General features: G+C 44.6%; 2 protein-coding genes across 3 annotated transcripts in view; one reads left to right on the top strand and one right to left on the bottom strand.

Annotated features, from left to right (window-relative positions):
- LOC112262778 (ras GTPase-activating-like protein IQGAP1) overlaps window positions 1-17,141 on the top strand; it is an 85,322-nt gene that overhangs the window by 47,916 nt on the left and 20,265 nt on the right. The window contains 17 exon segments of the mRNA XM_024438533.2: window positions 4-167; window positions 2,212-2,299; window positions 2,450-2,613; window positions 2,787-2,947; window positions 3,877-4,001; window positions 4,286-4,449; window positions 13,666-13,692; window positions 14,155-14,245; window positions 14,419-14,586; window positions 14,842-14,984; window positions 15,189-15,359; window positions 15,526-15,609; window positions 15,752-15,823; window positions 15,946-16,015; window positions 16,186-16,394; window positions 16,686-16,829; window positions 16,903-17,066. Of these exon segments, the coding sequence (XP_024294301.1) occupies window positions 4-167; window positions 2,212-2,299; window positions 2,450-2,613; window positions 2,787-2,947; window positions 3,877-4,001; window positions 4,286-4,449; window positions 13,666-13,692; window positions 14,155-14,245; window positions 14,419-14,586; window positions 14,842-14,984; window positions 15,189-15,359; window positions 15,526-15,609; window positions 15,752-15,823; window positions 15,946-16,015; window positions 16,186-16,394; window positions 16,686-16,829; window positions 16,903-17,066 (2,209 nt within the window).
- Window positions 11,031-13,124, bottom strand: LOC112262779 (proteinase-activated receptor 3). Of its 2 annotated transcripts, XM_024438535.2 has the most exons (3): window positions 12,839-13,124; window positions 11,583-12,388; window positions 11,031-11,433 (listed from the first exon to the last, which is right to left on the bottom strand). In XM_024438535.2, the coding sequence occupies exons 1-3, from the start codon at window positions 12,900-12,902 to the stop codon at window positions 11,254-11,256; spliced, it is 1,050 nt and encodes a 349-aa protein (XP_024294303.1). In that variant the 5' UTR covers window positions 12,903-13,124; the 3' UTR covers window positions 11,031-11,253. The 2 variants fall into 2 exon arrangements, with proteins under 2 accessions (XP_024294303.1, XP_024294302.1); XM_024438534.2 differs by having other exon boundaries at window positions 11,031-12,388.

Below are 17,141 nucleotides of genomic sequence, written 5' to 3'. Positions count from 1 at the left end.
CAGCGCAGGTGGCGGTGCGGCAGGTGAACCAGGCCATCTCTGCCCAGAATGAGGCTGCGCTGCTAGTTGGGCTCAAGGTGCTGGCCCTGGGGCTGCTGGGGGTCCAAGAGGCCAACTCTCACTGGTACCTGGAGCACTTCACCACCTACTGCCAAGTCCAGACTCGGGTCAGTAAGGACAGTGGTCAAATGGTGGATGCACGTCTAGTAGGTTGGCTATACCATATGGCTATGGGCTACACTAGTTCATTTAGCAGACAAGATTTGCTTAGAATTCCATTCCATTATTTTGTAGTATTAAGAATACAATTGAATGTAGCTGAATGAAATAGAAAAGGATATTTTCTCCAAACGATTTCTGAGGGAGTGCGTACATGCAGCTATCCTGTGTTGAGAGGTTAACAAAGAAACTGGATCCTTCTATGCTTAATTTATAGTTATTTATGCAACTTTAGTTGTGATTCAAATGTTGGGCTATATGTTCTCATTTTTAATACATTCTAAGGCTGCATGATGTGACCTAATAATGATTTGAAAAAAGTTGCACAAAGGCATGAGCTCTGCTTAGTTTCTTGCGCAGGCTGTACACCCTACAGCAGTCTCTCATTCACAATTTGATAAGCACTTGACATGCCTCGATTGTCCTGTCGACATCCCCCTTGTGTGGCTGTAACACCCCTTAAAAAAATCCATGCCTTTTGCGACCAATGGCCATTGTGCCCTTGGGCTGAATATAATCATTATAATTCCCTTCTCCCGGCTGCGTGCTCCGAAGCACCTCTCACTCACATGGCTCTCTCACATATCTCAATTCTTATTAGCCAATGCCCGTCATGTGATCGGGTCCTTCTCACAGGCATCTCAGCTCCGAAGTAGGCTACAAGGGAAGACCGACACATCGGGGACAGTTGTGGAATACCGATAGATCACAAATTAATACAACCACTCGCATCAATTTTTTTTTTAAAGCAATGAGGCTGATGCAAGATCAGAACGTTTAGCTTAAAATGTTGATCAACTATTAGGCTGTTTCTTCACTTTATCAGCGCAGCAATGTGCACATGGTAAGCTAAAATGCAATCAATTAGCGGGAAAACGCCATTCTCAAAAGTGACTGTAAATGCGATTATACATGTAATGCTTTATTATAAAGGTGCATTTTTATAGTGAAAATCATGTTCCCCAAACTTGAAGCTCACGTGCCGCTTTATGTATGCCAGTTAGGCTCTACACCGGTTGTAAAGCAGATTAGTGCACTTCTTTTTAAGAAGTTATTAGGCCCCTCTAGTTGTAATACAAACCTTATCAAAATATATATGCCCATGGGCTAGGCAACTATCATTTTGAAAAACTCGCAAAAAAAAAGACATGCTCTGTTTCTTGCCTTACTGCACACAAGCTGGGCATCATTCACAAGATATAGCCTATCACTTGTGAATGATATATATTAATATTGTCAGACTATTCTTGATTTAATCTTGTCTTTACATATATTATTTAGTATATGTGTGAAATAAGTTTTGATTTAGAATGGACCATTATCATGCGCCTGTCTCGGAACAGGGGCAGTGTAAAAAAAATACTTGTCATCTATGCACTTAAATGGCAAACAGAGGACACTTTTCCCGTTGTTCATTATTCACGCCAGCCAGGTAGGCTATACTCCTGTTGTAAAGCAAAGCAATGTGCTTAATATTAGGAACGTTGAGAAATAAATATAGTAGGCCTAGCAAATAGAAAGCTGATGGATCCTCCTCTTTTTAATAGAGTCCATCAAAACTCTGAAATGTTGCGCAACAAGAGCTCATGGTCTCTCATGAAGTGTTTGATTCGATTTTCGAATACATTTGCATTGATGTCAGAGTGATTAGAGGGACAGTGGAGTGCCGAGTACTAGGCAGTTAGCAAGTTTGATGGGCTACTAATGACCAGCAGCAGCATCAGAGCTTGGAGAAGCCTAGTTGTTGTGACTTTAGTGGAATATGACTCGAGACCGCCGGTGTGGCGATAATACGGTCACCATAACAGCCCTAGTTGGGGATATAAGGTATCCCATAAAAATAATTGAGAATGCCTACACACTGTGTGTTTGCCTTTAAGAGCATAAGATGACAGTCTGAATTAATTGATGCAAGTTGCATTAGTGTTACAGAACCTAGAATTTTCTATTGAATTGAACTTGTCACCCAAACACTTTCTCCGTGGACCTCAGGACGCTGGAGGTGCAGTGATGCTGGAGAGGGAAGAGATTCAGAGGGTGGTCATATCCTGTAACGACTTTGCTGAGGCAGAGAAACGAAGTAAGCACCCCTCACCCTCCATCACTCTCATTTTGTAATATTCCTCAGTGTTTCAAAGTTCAGTGTTGGTACTATAAGTATGTGTTTGTATGTCTTTGCCCCTATAGTACAGTTAATATGAAAATGTTGTATGATATTTTTGCCATGCAGAACTGGAGGCCATTACAGCGATCAACTCTGCCATTCGTCATGGAGTAGCAGCAGAGACTATAGAGGAGCTGATAAACCCAGAGGCCCAGCTCCCCATAGTCTACCAGACTGCTGCCAACCTCTACCAGACCGAACTGTTCAGCCTGCAGATACAGGGACCAAAGGTGACACACACATACATTACTCTTTTCTTATTTTAAGCTACAATATAATCTTGTACAGATGTGGTTGCTGGTTTTCACACCCGAGCTAGGTTGGCCGGTGGGCAGACTGTTGTGCGTGTGTATCTGGTTGTATGTCCAGTATATGATCACTAATCTCTGGTTGAATCTAACAGGCAGGCCTGGGGCATGAGGAGCTGTCTGTTGCAGTGGAGATGCTGTCTGCGGTGGCGGTGCTCAACGAGGTCCTGGACACCAAGGAACCCCAGGCTGTCACTGAACAGCTTTCTGACTCTCCTCTGGGCTTCAGCAACATGGACCACGACAACCTGCACAGGTAGCTAACACCACCAACACCATCACAACCTGCACAGGTAGCTAACACCACCAACACAACCTGCACAGGCAGCTAACACCACCAACGCCATCACAATCTGCACAGGTAGCTAACACCACCAACGCCATCACAACCTGCACAGGTAGCTAACACCACCATCACAACCAGCACAGTCAGCTAACACCACCAACGCCATCACAACCTGCACAGTCAGCTAACAGCACCAACGCCATCACAACATGCACAGTCAGCTAACACCACCAACGCCATCACAACATGCACAGTCAGCTAACAGCACCAACGCCATCACAACCTGCACAGTCAGCTAACTCCACCAACGCCATCACAACCTGCACAGTCAGCTAACACCACCAACGCCATCACAACCTGCACAGTCAGCTAACACCACCAACGCCATCACAACATGCACAGTCAGCTAACACCACCAACGCCATCACAACCTGCACAGTCAGCTAACAGCACCAACGCCATCACAACCTGCACAGGTAGCTAACACCACCAACGCCATCACAACCTGCACAGGTAGCTAACACCAGGACCACCATCACAACCTGCACAGGTAGCTGACACCACCAATGCCATTACAACATGCACAGGTAGCTAACACCACCAATGCCATCACATCCTGCACAGGTAGCTAACACCAGGACCACCATCACAACCTGCACAGGTAGCTAACACCACAACTGTCTGTCATATCACAGGTAACCCCACAACGATGTCACTCATGAGGAAACTCTCTCCACAGCTCACCACAGATGCACACAGATAACACGTAGAATTGTCTGTCTGCCGAATATGTAACCTCCCTTGGCCTCCCCCTCTCTCTCCTCCTTTCCCCTCCCACTCTCTCCTCTTCCTCTTTTCCCCTCTACCACTCTCCATCCCCCTCTCCCTCTATCTCTCAGGTACGCAGACACTCTGATCAGCCTCAGAGCCGACAGTCTGTCCCGCGGCCTGGAGTTCCTCACCTGGAATGATGTTCAGAAGACCATCGACACAGTCAATCTGCAGGTCCACGAGGAACACGAGCGTAGGTCACATCCTCTTAACCTCTGCATCCCAAATGCAACCCTATTCCCTATTTAGACCAGGGCCCATAGCGGATAGGGTGCTAAGTCCAACCATTTCACTACGGCTGGTAGAATAGTCTGCAGTCTCCAATAAATAAATCCACACACTATAAATCTGAAATGTACATGAAGTAGTACTGCGTTCAGTGTCATTATGGTTGTTCACCTGCTGCTTGGTGCAGTTCAACTCTAACCCTGACTGTCAAGCTCACTACATGTGCTGTCTGTCTCATTCCCCCTCTAGGTATTATTGCTATATCTGAGATCAATGAGGCACTGAGCTCTGATGACCCTAACCAGACCCTCTCTGCCCTGCTCCTGCCCACGGCCAAACTGCAGGGAGTCAACCCAGCCACAGCCAAACACTACCACGACGTCCTGCAGAACACCAAGCTAATCATCTGCAAGGTATTGTACTGCCAGCCATTATGAGATCCTACACTGAGTGTACAAAACATGGATTGTGTATGGGTGCCACTCAGAGGGTGAATGGGCAAGACAAAAGATTTAAGTACCTTTTGATGAATGGGTTATGGGAGTAGTTGCCAGGCTTACCGGTTTGTATGTCAAGAACTGCAATGCTGCTGGGTTTTTCACTCAACAGTTTCACATGTGTATCAAGAATGGTCCACCACCCAAAGGACACCCAGCCAACTTGACACAACTGTGGGAAGTATTGGAGTCATGGGCCAGCATCTCTGTGGAATGCTTTCAACACCTTATAGAATCCATGCCCGATGATTGGGCCTTATGCACATTCCATGATTGAACGTTCTAAACACACTTCTTATCGGTTTGGCAATTTCCGGTCAGTCTAGTTGTTATCAACGATATAACGTTACTACCACTAAAACCGCAGGTTTTTACTAGGTGTCTTCAGGACTTGCCTCAAATTAATATTGTTCATCAAATTGTTACATCAGCCTCCGAGACTCCAGCTAGCAAGAATGAAAAGGGGTTCAAGATGTATATAGGAAGCTACATAGACAACTATGAAGGTGAGTACCAAGTCAGTGACCGATATAACGTTAGCTAGCTACAATCATTAGCTAGCTAATTTAACTATTAACTGTAGCTAGCTAGTTACTTCGTAAAATGATGTAACTTTGACAGAATCTACCTGGGAATGTGTGTATTTTCGTTAGCTTGGTTAAGTTATGCTTGCTAGCTAAAAATAATTGTTATTCATGTCTTCTACTCCGTATCTAACAAAGATACATTGACAGGGGAGATCACCGTGAGGGCTGACTGTCACAGGTCCATGAGGAAGAGTGAAAAGCCGCACAGCATGAGCGGTAGGGAAAGGTTATAGATAGCTACTAGGGACCTTGTTAAACATCTCCTGTGGGACACTGTCATCATGGTCAAAATGTGTTAGAGACAGTGTCAACGTTTTAATCTTATCAGTAGATAGATATTAAGGATGAGTCCCAATCCCAATTTAGAATTGCCCATTTAACAGGTTATTTGGTAAAGATCTGTTGATGCAGTATTTGTTAGTTTTGTTACTGGAACACAATATATTCCTGTATAGTTAAATGAGCCCCTAGTTAAGAAGACTAGACACTACTATGTTTATTGTTATTCATTCTCACTTCAGTCTTCCATCACACTCATCTTCACAGATGGGGTTAAAGCACTCCATACCAGTGATAGTGGTCCAAAGCCACTGCTCCTGTGTTGCAGGAAGTGTTCTGTGTATGCAGACCATGGAGATGAAGGGGGCTAGTCATGGAGCCAGTGGCTGTACAGGAGTACTGCACACTGAAGAATGTTAACTTCTTTCCGTGTGGCTTCGTAGTGTACCCAAATGCTCCGTGGTTAGGATCCTCTCCAGATGGAATCATATTTGATCCCAGTGTGAGACCACACTTTGGACTCTTAGAGGTCAAGTGCCCAAATGTACCAAGCTATGTTGACTGCCCTTACCTGAAGATACAGAATGGAGAGCTGAAGTTGAAGAAATCTCATGCTTACTACTATTCTAAATTGGGATTGGGACCCATCCTTAATATCTATCTACTGATAAGATTAAACGTTGACACTGTCTCCAACACATTTTGACCATGATGACAGTGTCTCACAGGAGATGTTTAACAAGGTCCACAGTAGCTATCTATAACCTTTCCCTACCTCTCATGCTGTGCGGCTTTTCACTCTTCCTCATGGACCTGTGACAGGCAGCCCTCACGGTGATCTCCCCTGTCAATGTATCTTTGTTAGATACGGAGTAGAAGACATGAATAACAATTATTTTTAGCTAGCAAGCATAACTTAACCAAGCTAACGAAAATACAAACATTCTCAGGTAGATTCTGTCAAAGTTACGTCCTTTTACGAAGTAACTAGCTAGCTACAGTTAATAGTTAAATTAGCTAGCTAATGATTGTAGCTAGCTAACGTTATATCTGTCACTGACTTGGTACTCACCTTCATAGTTGTCTATGTAGCTTCCTGTATACATCTTGAACCCCTTTTCATTCTTGCTAGCTGGAGTCTCAGAGGCTGATGTAATAATTCGATGAACAATATTAATTTGAGGCAAGTCCTGAAGACACCTAGTAAAAAAACTGCGACATAGTGGTAGTAACGTTATATCGTCGATAACAACTAGACTGACCGGAAATTGCCAAACCGATAGGAAGTGTGTTTAGAAGGTTCGATCATGGAATGTGCATAAGGCCTATTGAGGCTTTTCTGAGAGCAACAGGGGAGGTGCAAATCAATATTAGGAAGGTGTTCCTAATGTTTAGTACACTCTGTGTATATTCCCTCAATTCCCTCTTCATACATTTCATGGACAGAGTGCTACTCAGAGGCTCGGGATCACAGCTGTTGATCAGATCTTACAGATCTAGGTTGCCCTATTCACTATATAGTGTGTTACTTTTGATCAGCGCCCAGTGCTCTGGTCAAAAGTAGCACACTATATAGGGAATATGGTGCCATTTGGGACGCACACTAGATCTGTAACCTAGACTTAATAAGAGGGAGGGCCGGAGACATGAATGAGATGGTCACTGATTAATGGGAGCATGCTGTAACAGGTCTGTCTGGAGCACAGGTATGAACCAGCCCTCACCTTTATCTAAACCCTGCTCCTTCTATCAATATGGACCATTTTAAATATTCAGTAAAATGAGAATTAATTAACAAATGAATGTATGGGAATAGGCCTACATGAATACACTTCATGTGTACTGAAAGGGTATTATTTTCAAGTTGTCATAGTGAACAAGACATAACAGTACATGAAGGTAACTTTGAAGTAGTCATGTCCTTTTTGGCTCCAACACTGTCTGGTTTCTTAACATCCTCTGGGAGAATTGTTTTTGTCATCACTGTTGCCACCAGCTGGCTTTTCAGGACCTCCTTGCTGATAAAGTACACAAATGAAACCATCAATACTAGAATGGACATGAAACCTTCTATGACGGTATAAATGGTCAGCGATTTTGGTAAGGGAGTTGGTAAGCTATCAGTCAGCCAGTGCTGTGATAAGATATTGTGGAAAACAATGATTTTTAAGATTATCTGCACAGTATGTTTGTTAGCTAGCCAGCCAGCCAGACAGTTTAAGTGTAGTGATTCCACACATTTTTGAAATGATCTGCCAACATTCCATTCCATGCAGTTAATCCATACACTGGCTCAAATCAGTTGATGATAGGACTTAGAGCAACAAGTACTGTATCATATTATAACACTTACAGCTTTCCAAGATAGAAAAAATATGTTTACATAGATTGTAGAGGCTATTTATCAAATTTTATTTGTCACATACACATGGTTAGCAGATGTTTATGCGAGTGTAGCGAAATGCTTGTGCTTCTATTTCCGACAATGCAGTAATAACCAACAAGTAATCTAACCTAACAATTTCACAACTACCTTATACACACAATTGTAAAGGAATGAATAAGAATATGTACATAAAAAAATATAAATGAATGAGGGATGGTATAGAACGGCATAGGCAAGATGCAGTGGATGGTATAGAGTACAGTATATACATATGAGATGATTAATGTAGGGTATGAAAACATATGAAGTGGCATTGTTTAAAGTGGCTAGTGATACATTTATTACATCCATTTTTCCATTATTAAAGTGGCTGGAGTTGAGTTAGTATGTTGGCAGCAGCCACTCAATGTTAGTGATGGCTGTTTAATTAACAGTCTGATGGCCTTGAGATAGAAGCTGTTTTTCAGTCTCTCGGTCCCTGCTTTGATGCACCTGTACTGACCTCACCTTCTGGATGATAACGGGGTGAACAGGCAGTGGTTCGGGTGGTTGTTGTCCTTGATGATCTTTATGGCCTTCCTGTGACATCGGGTACTGTAGGTGTCCTGGAGGGCAGGTAGTTTGCCCCCGGTGATGCGTTGTGCAGACCTCACTACCCTCTGGAGAGCGGTGCAGTTGACGTACCAGGCGGTGATACAGCCCGACAGGATGCTCTCGATTGTGCATCTGTAAAAGTTTGTGTGTTTTTGGTGACCAGCTGAATTTCTTCAGCCTCCTGAGGTTGAAGAGGCGCTGCTGCGCCTTCTTCACCACCCTGTCTGTGTGGTTGGACCATTTCAGTTTGTCCGTGATGTGTATGCCGAGGAACTTAACTTTCTACCCTCTCCACTACTGTCCCGTCGATGTGGATAGGGGGGCTGCTCCCTCTGCTGTTTCCTGAGGTCCACGATCATCTCCTTTTGTTTTGTTGACGTTGTGTGAGGTTATTTTCCTGACACTACACTCCAAGGGCCCTCACCTCTTCCCTGTAGGCCGTCTCGTCGTTGTTGTTAATCAAGCCTACCATTGTAGTGTCGTCTGCAAACTTGATGATTGAGTTGGAGGCGTGCATGGCCACGCAGTCGTGGGTGAACAGGGAGTACAGGACAGGGCTTAGAACCCTTGTGGGGCCCCAGTGTTGTGGATCAGCGGGGTGGAGATGTTGTTACCTACCCTCACCACCTGGGGGCGGCCCGTCAGGAAGTCCAGGACCCAGTTGCACAGGGCGGGGTTGAGACCCAGGGTCTCAAGCTTGATGACACGTTTGGAGGGTACTATGGTGTTAAATGCTGAGCTGCAGTCAATGAACAGCATTCTCACATAGGTATTCCTCTTGACCAGATGGGTTAGGGCAGTATGCAGTGTGATTTGCAATTGCGCCGTCTTTGGACCTATTGGGGCGGTAAGCAAATTGGAGTGGGTCTAGGGTGTTAGGTAGGGTGGAGGTGATATGGTCCTTGACTAGTCTCTCAAAGCACTTCATGATGACGGAAGTGAGTGCTACAGGGCAGTAGTCATTTAGCTCAGTTACCTTAGCTTTCTTGGGAACAGGAACAATTGTGGCCCTCTTGAAGCATGTGGGGACAGCAGACTGGGATAAGGTTTGAATTGAATATGTCCGTAAACGCACCAGCCAGCTGGTCTGCGCATGCTCTGAGGACGCGGCTGGGGATGCCGTCTGCGCCTGCAGCCTTGTGAGGGTTGACACGTTTAAATGTTTTGCTCACGTCGGCTGCAGTGAAGGAGAGCCCACAGGTTTTGGTAGCGGGCCGTGTCAGTGTCACTGTATTGTCCTCAATGCGAGCAAAGAAGTTGTTTAGTCTGTCTGGGAGCAAGACATCCTGGTCCGCAACGGGGCTGGTTTTCCTTTTATAGTACGTGATTGACTGTAGACCCTGACACATACCTCTCGTGTCTGAGCCGTTGAATTGCGACTCTACTTTGTCTCTATACTGACGCTTAGCTTGTTTGATTGCCTTGCGGATGGAATAGCTATACTGTTTGTATTCGGTCATGTTTCCGGTCACCTTGCCCTGATTAAAAGCAGTGGTTCACGCTTTCAGTTTTGTGCGAATGCTGCAATCAATCCACAGTTTCTGGTTTGGGAATGTTTTAATAGAAGCTGTGGGTACGACATCGCCGATGCACTTGCTAATAAACCCGCTCACCGAATCAGCGTATTCATCAATGCGGAACATTTCCCAGTCCACGTGATCGAAGCTATCTTGAAGTGTGGAATCCGATTGGTCAGACCAGCGTTGAACAGACCTGAGCGCGGGAGCTTCCTGTTTTAGTTTCTGTCTATAGGTTGGAAACAACAAAATGGAGAGGGGAGGGCCTTATATGTGTCACGGAAGTTAGAATAGCAATGATCTAGGGTTTTGCCAGCCCTGGTTGCGCAATCGATATGCTGATAGAATTTACACTTGCAAAGCACACAGGTGGACTTTATTTAACTAATTACGTGACTTCTGAAGCTAATTCTTTGCACCAGATCTTATTTAGGGGATTCATGGCAAAGGGGGTGAATACATATGCACACACCAATTTTCTGTTTTTTTTAAACCAGTTATTTTTTTCATTTCACTTTCGTAATTTGGAGTATTTTGTTTATGTCCATTACATGAAATCCAAATAAAAATCCATTTTTAAATTGCAGGTTGTAATGCAACAAAATAGGAAAAACGCCAAGGGGATGAATACTTCTGCAAGGCAATGTATGTCCTGGAAAGTTGGCTGTTGCTTACAATGTCATTCTAGTCACGTTAGTGCACATTAGCAACAACCATCCCAGTATAGGGATACCGATCCTTTAGAGGTTATTAAAATAGAATATTAACACTGATTGACATAGACTGTACCAAAGCTAGCCAAAGTGCCATTTTTCAATGATGACACAAACATTATATTAAGCAGGACATTCATACAAGCTTTACAGTCCAATTATAATCCAGAAGTAGTGTGAAATGCAGTCAGTCAGTCATAAGAATGGCGGAACCCATTTACTGGGATTTCCCACCCAAAACCACTCTTTTCCCTGGATAAATAACTGCGAGAAACCGGTAAATTATAATAAAATATTTATATGAATAGCATAGTCTGAAATGGAACTGTTAAATTGTATGCGATGTCTACATCTGGCTTCACTACAACCTCTGCATGATGAATCAACTCTTAGGGTGGGGACAGACCCATCTCAGTATGGAGTGCAGTACACAATGCATGTAGACCTATCATCTCATTACGGTCACTATTTTTTTCTTTCTTGTGACAGGTAGGCCTGCGTTTGCTGCAGCATAACCTATACCACAGTAAAGACCGAATGCGTGTCTAATTTACCCAACTCCATCTGGCTTTTGAGGGTCACCTTGTTTTTTAATTGTCAATTATTATTTTTTTGCAGCTGCTGCAGAGTTTTAAAACAGTCTATCACTCGAATAGCATTGCTTTAAATCGGCCTTCTTTCTCACTCACACACACACACACACACACACACAGAGTCTCTACACCGGGACAGCGAGTCTCTGAGGTGTCCTTCTGAGTGAAGCAAAGCGTAGTCTGGAGGCGGTTGTCCTGGACATGAGCACACACAGGAATGGGTCCAGACAGCTGTGGAAACAGCACAGACACACTGCAGCGCTGGTGTAAACATACATCCCGTCCTCTCCACTGGTGGACAGCCTCACATAGTGTGCAATATGGAGGACGCCACTGGGAGCGAAACACACAGTGAAGATGAGGAAGACCAGTGTACTGACCCTGATGAAGGGTGTCCAGTCGAGGCCTGAGCGACCCAGGTGCCACACCACCGCCACATGGGTCCAGGCACAGGTCACAAATGGCACGAGGAACCCTAAGCAGACCAGTGTCAGCCTGTAGGGCACCAGCAGGGCATGGGAATCCTCCTCCAGGGGCAGTATGTCATGGCAGGTGATGAGGCCCATACGGGGCAGCAAGAAGCTCTGCCTCACCAGGAGCTCTGGTACCACAGCTGCTCCAAACAGGCCCCACATGCCCAGGCTTGCCCCCAGCGTCCAGGTCTTCTTGGGCAGCCGACTGTAGAGGAAGGGCCTCACCACGGCCAGGTAGCGCTTGAGGCTGATGCACGCGATGGTGTGGGCAGAGCAGTAGACGTTGCAGTAGAAACAGGCGGTGACGATGCGACAGGCCACCTCGCCGAACACCCAGTTGTTTCCGTTGAGGTGGTAGTGGATGCGGAGGGCCAGGGAGAGCAGGAGGAGCAGGTCGGAGAGGGCCAGGCTCAGGTAGAGGACAGCCATGGAGTAGGACCTGGCCCGGAGCCTCAGGAAGGCCAGGATGAAAGCGTTAGAGGGGATGCCCACTGCCATGGCCAGGAGATAGGCTGAGGGGATGAGCCTGGTGCTGAGGAGACCTGTGGTGTAGGCTGCTGCAGGGTCCTCCAGCCTCACATCCAGCCCAGGGGACAGAGGGACCAGGCTGGGGGGCCCTGTCTCAGCTGTACAGTTGGACTGGTATTCCCTGCCTTTGAACGTCTTTGGTTTCAACACATCTGGGACCGTTCTTTTTGTCTTGGGTTTCTTCTCTGTTTGTGGTAAAATAGGGGGAAGAATATTTCCATAGATTTTAATTCACATGAGAGGTTTTATACTTTGCGTACATAGTCATGAAACACAGTATAAAATGGGAATGTCGTTTTAAAGTTAGTTATCTGAAAATTCTGTTTAAAACATGTATGATGATTTAGACTTCATCATACATGTGACCAAATGTGACAGTGTACTGGGGGAAGAGTGAATCTCCGTGTGTATGTTGTCAAGCTGAAGACTTTCTGGCAAAACATTTGGTTAGAGAAAACATGTCTTGTTTTCCTGTTTGAGGGGAAATGGACCTGTTCAACCCAGCCTAAAGAACTGACAATAAACAGCTTTACCAAGTAGATAAAAAGTACCAAATGTAATATGAAATTCCAAGGTTAAGGTTCTTAGAGGTTCTATAAAATCCTAATGAGACATGTAAAAAGAAAGTGACTTACCATTGTCCTGGAGAGAGAGTCCTACCAACAGACAGAAGAGTATCCCAGATAGTAGGTTTGCCATGTCTTTCTCCTCCACGTTATTATTCCAACTCAGTCCTCTGGTTCTTCAGTAGACCTGCTATAGTCTAGTTGTCCACTAGCAGGATCAACCACTAGCAGGATCAACTGGCCATCCAGACTGCTGGTTCACATGGTCAGACAGGCTACTGTACTGTCCACACTCCGATAGTGTTAACACTGAACCATCAGGCTGTATGCATTTTGTGTGTGTATTTTTTTCATGTCCAGGCCTGAAACTGAATTCCTGTTCTCTTTATCAGCAGCTATTTGCTGATTCGTTGTAGTGGGAGGAGACATTCGTTGCAACACCCTAATAGTTTACAGTTTGTTCATTTCTCACTTTGGTTTTTCCCCTTAGTGTTCTATTATGCCATTCTCAGGAAGATCTTTGGCTGTTTCAATGTTATGGGTTTATTGTGCAAGTTTCTGTGACTGAAGATCTTCTTGACTAATAAAAAATGACTAGCCTAATGTTACAGTAACAATATTGACTGCATGTCCTAAAGCTATTCAGATACTGTACAGTCAGTGGGTAATTCTCAGGTCAAAATCAGATCCACTTCATGGCAGAAACCAAAGGGGCATGTTTTCCCTTGACTTCCTTCCTTCCTTCCTGCCTTTTTTGTGGTTAGGGAGAATAAACGTTCAGTGAGGTTTTTCTGCTATTTTAGGTGGTGTTTGAGCCCCCATGACCAATGTTGTGGACTGAGCTGAAGATGTTTTGGCCACTAAATAACAATCTGTGTTTTAACATTTTCCATCAGGTCTTACCTCTGGACACCGAGGAAATGGTAGAGCTTCTTGTTCATGCTGGCGCTGTTTTCGTAGCTGTTAATATGCTTCATACCTGGGCTTCAAATACTTGAACAATCTTTACAAATAATTTATCTGTGCCTGTTTGAGTTTGCCTGGCTTAATAAACCAATAGAAAGACCCTGTCCATTTGGCCTGAAGTGCTCAAACTATTTAAAATGATTTTGTATTTGAACCCAGGTATGATATATTTAGCTGTTGCTTTGGAATGCCAACTGTACATGTGCTGTCTTGGATAGTGTTTGGAAAAAGAACATTCAGTTAGGGCTCAATCCTAACTTGAGATTTGTGGTCCTAACTCGAGCGCTAAAATTACAGCAAAGTTCTAATTATATGTGAACATCTCAAGCTAGAATTTGGCATTGCATTGTTTGTTTTTGTTTGTGTGGTCTACCACTCTGAAAAGCAGAGATTGACTCAGTATGTGTCTGTGACTCCAGAGCTCAGGGGATGAGTCTGCTGTGCTGTGGCTCAATCAGATCCAAGAAGGCATACACACAGCCAACCAAGATGAAGAGGAGGCTCTCACATGTAGGCCCACCATGCCCACTCACAACCACATGCTCTAAACCATCAACAAATAATATCTTAGAAGTTCTTCACCATTCAAATGTCTTAACTCCAGCCACTGGATATGAGTGTCTGATAAATTACCAAAATGTAAAATGTCATAACTGTTCCTTTGTGTGTTTCATCTGTGGCAGTGGCTGGAGCAGTGGCAGACATCAACAGGGAGGTGGCGGCGGGAGACTCCCAAATTACCCTGCAGGCCCTCCAATCACCCCTGCCAGGGCTGAGAGGGGTTCTGTCTGAGTGTGCAGACACCTACCAGACACAGCTGGGCCAGCGCCAGGACCTCAACGTTACTACTGGTAACCTGGCATACAATCTGCTTTATAAATCAGTTTATTACTCATTTGTACACCTACACTGTAATAGACTAAAGAAGCATTTATGGATGTTTGTTCTCTCGTCAAGACACTTTCTCTCAAACAATTCAATACATTATCCTCCCAACTTGTCTTAACGTGTAACGTCAAATGCTGAGATTAGGATGGTCCCAGGTTAGGATTCATCCCTATTCAGGATTCCTCTCGAAGTGTATGACATGTTGTTTCCTCTAGCAGGCAGCAGTGACAGTGTGTGGGTGAAACACCAGATCAAGGGAGGTTATGACTACTACTACAACCTGGAGAACAGAGAGGGGACCTGGGAGGAGCCAGAGGACTTCACACACAACAGCACACAGCTCCGCAGAGAGGAAATACAGGTACATACACACCTGCTTGTATGTTGGAGAAATACCTTTCTACATTATAATTGATGAAAATATGTTACTTAAAACGTTGGGACAATTTACAAATAACATTCTCATACTAAATTACACTTCACCATCAACCACGTAACATGCTATAAGTCATGTATAATGCATAACAACACTGGAAGAGTATTCATGTGTGTGTCCCCTGGTCAGAGTGTGGTTGGAAGAGTGACAGCGGAGTATAACAGGGAGCAGTTATGGTTTGCCAACGAGGCCCTAGTAACTCAGCTACAGGCTCGGGTTAGAGGTTACCTGGTGAGGAGAGCTCACGTCCAGAGACTGGATTTCCTACGACAACAAGAACCACACGTGGTCCGACTACAGGTACTATACTGTGTCATGTTCTACACCGACCGGTTTATGAAGTCAAACACAAATGTAATATCTACAGTTAATATTCACGTACCGCTTTTTTAGTTTACTCACAAATACTGTAAACACACATGGACAGAGCTGGTTCTGGGTTTGATTTCCTCATGTTTATATATAGGCCTCCTGGAAGGGCTATAAACAGAGGAAGATGTACAAAGACAGAATGAATGTGCTACAAAGCAACGTGGGGACTGTCATCAAGGTAATGAGTTTTGGGGCTGTGAGCCTTATTGGAAAGAGATAACATTAGTTTGAAATGGTGAGAAAGTGTCAATTTTCAGGAGACTCGTCTCAAATTAAAACGGTTATCCTTTGCTGACATCGTTGTATTCCTCCTGGTCCAGCTTCAGTCGTTCCTTAAAATGTGGCGAGCCAAAAGTAAATACTCTCAAAGACTGCAGTATTTCAAAGACCATGTGAGTAACAAAGCACCTACATTACAAATGAGGAGTTATGTAATGTATTCATATTATATCATATTATTCATCAGTGATATTTGCTGAAGCTTGATTACCTTCTGTCTTGTTTGTATGTTCAGGAGAAAGACATAGTGAAGATCCAGGCTTTCCTCAAGGCTAACAAAGCCAGAGACGACTACAGAACACTCAGTGAGTTCAGACAGCATTTAATACGTCACACATTTTTAAAGAAGTCACAGTTTCAGACAGAGAAGGAACTACCTGAACCTCTCCGACAAAATTGCAATGTTAAATTGTTTATCTTTTTAATGTTTTTATGTCTGTCTGTGTCCATCTTTCTCCTTGTGTCTGCCCTGTAGCTGGGGCTCAGGACCCTCCTCTGTCGGTGGTGCGTAAGTTTGTACACCTGCTGGAGCAGAGCAGCCTGGACCTACTGGAAGAACAGGAAGTGACACGGCTTAGGGAGGAAGTGGTCACTAAGATCCGCTCCAATCAGCAGATGGAGAAAGACCTCAACCTGATGGACATTAAGATTGGCCTGTTGGTCAAGAACAGGATCACCCTACAGGTGACGTTTTACACACCGAGGGAACATGACTGACAAAACAGTGCTTTTCAACACAACTGAGAAACTATGCTTATTCACAACAGTCCTGCTACAGTTCCCAGAGCCATTCCCCTTAAGCTGCTGATAACAACTGTTTCTGGAGATAGCGCTTAGTCTACAATAGTCATAGGCCTGCTCAGATACTTGAATAATGCATTCCTCTTCCCTGTCTTTCTTAAAGTTATCACTGATCAACACAACTGGATAGGTGAGCAGGGATTTTTTCATGCTGCCTACTGTCCATCTTCCCAGGATGTGGTTTCCCATAGTAAGAAGCTGACGGTGAAGAAGAGTAAAGAAGAGCTGGCTGCAGGGGACAGGCAGGGCATCAAGGCACTGAGCAAAGACAAGAGGAAGAAACTAGAGGCTTACCAGCACCTCTTCTACCTGCTGCAGGTGAGTTCGAAACACACTGACACACACACACACACACACACTCTTTTACCTCAATCTCATCTCCTCTCCACAGACCAACCCTTCGTACCTGGCCAAGTTGATCTTCCAGATGCCTCAGAACAAGTCTACTAAGTTCATGGACACAGTGATCTTCACCCTGTATAACTATGCCTCCAACCAGAGAGAGGAGTACCTGCTGCTCAAACTCTTCAAGACCGCTCTGGAGGAGGAGATCAAGTGAGTGGAACTTTCACCTGTCCCAAATCGTACACCTCCCTTATACAGTTACTACAGATGGTCTAGCCTGGGTGC

Source organism: Oncorhynchus tshawytscha, linkage group LG12 (genome assembly GCF_018296145.1).
Source record: "Oncorhynchus tshawytscha isolate Ot180627B linkage group LG12, Otsh_v2.0, whole genome shotgun sequence".
Lineage (NCBI taxonomy): Eukaryota > Metazoa > Chordata > Actinopteri > Salmoniformes > Salmonidae > Oncorhynchus > Oncorhynchus tshawytscha.
The sequence above is the reverse complement of the archived record's forward strand: the minus strand, read 5'-3'. Positions and strand labels throughout refer to the sequence as shown.

What these genes read in the sequence shown, in the direction of transcription:
- LOC112262779 (XM_024438534.2), bottom strand. Translation starts at nt 12,902, where the DNA reads ATGGCAAACCTACTATCTGGGATACTCTTCTGTCTGTTGGTAGGACTC. An exon ending in ACTCTCTCTCCAGGACAATG is followed by an intron (nt 12,389 to 12,838) that starts GTAAGTCACTTT and finishes TACCACAAACAG; the next exon opens with AGAAGAAACCCAAGACAAAA.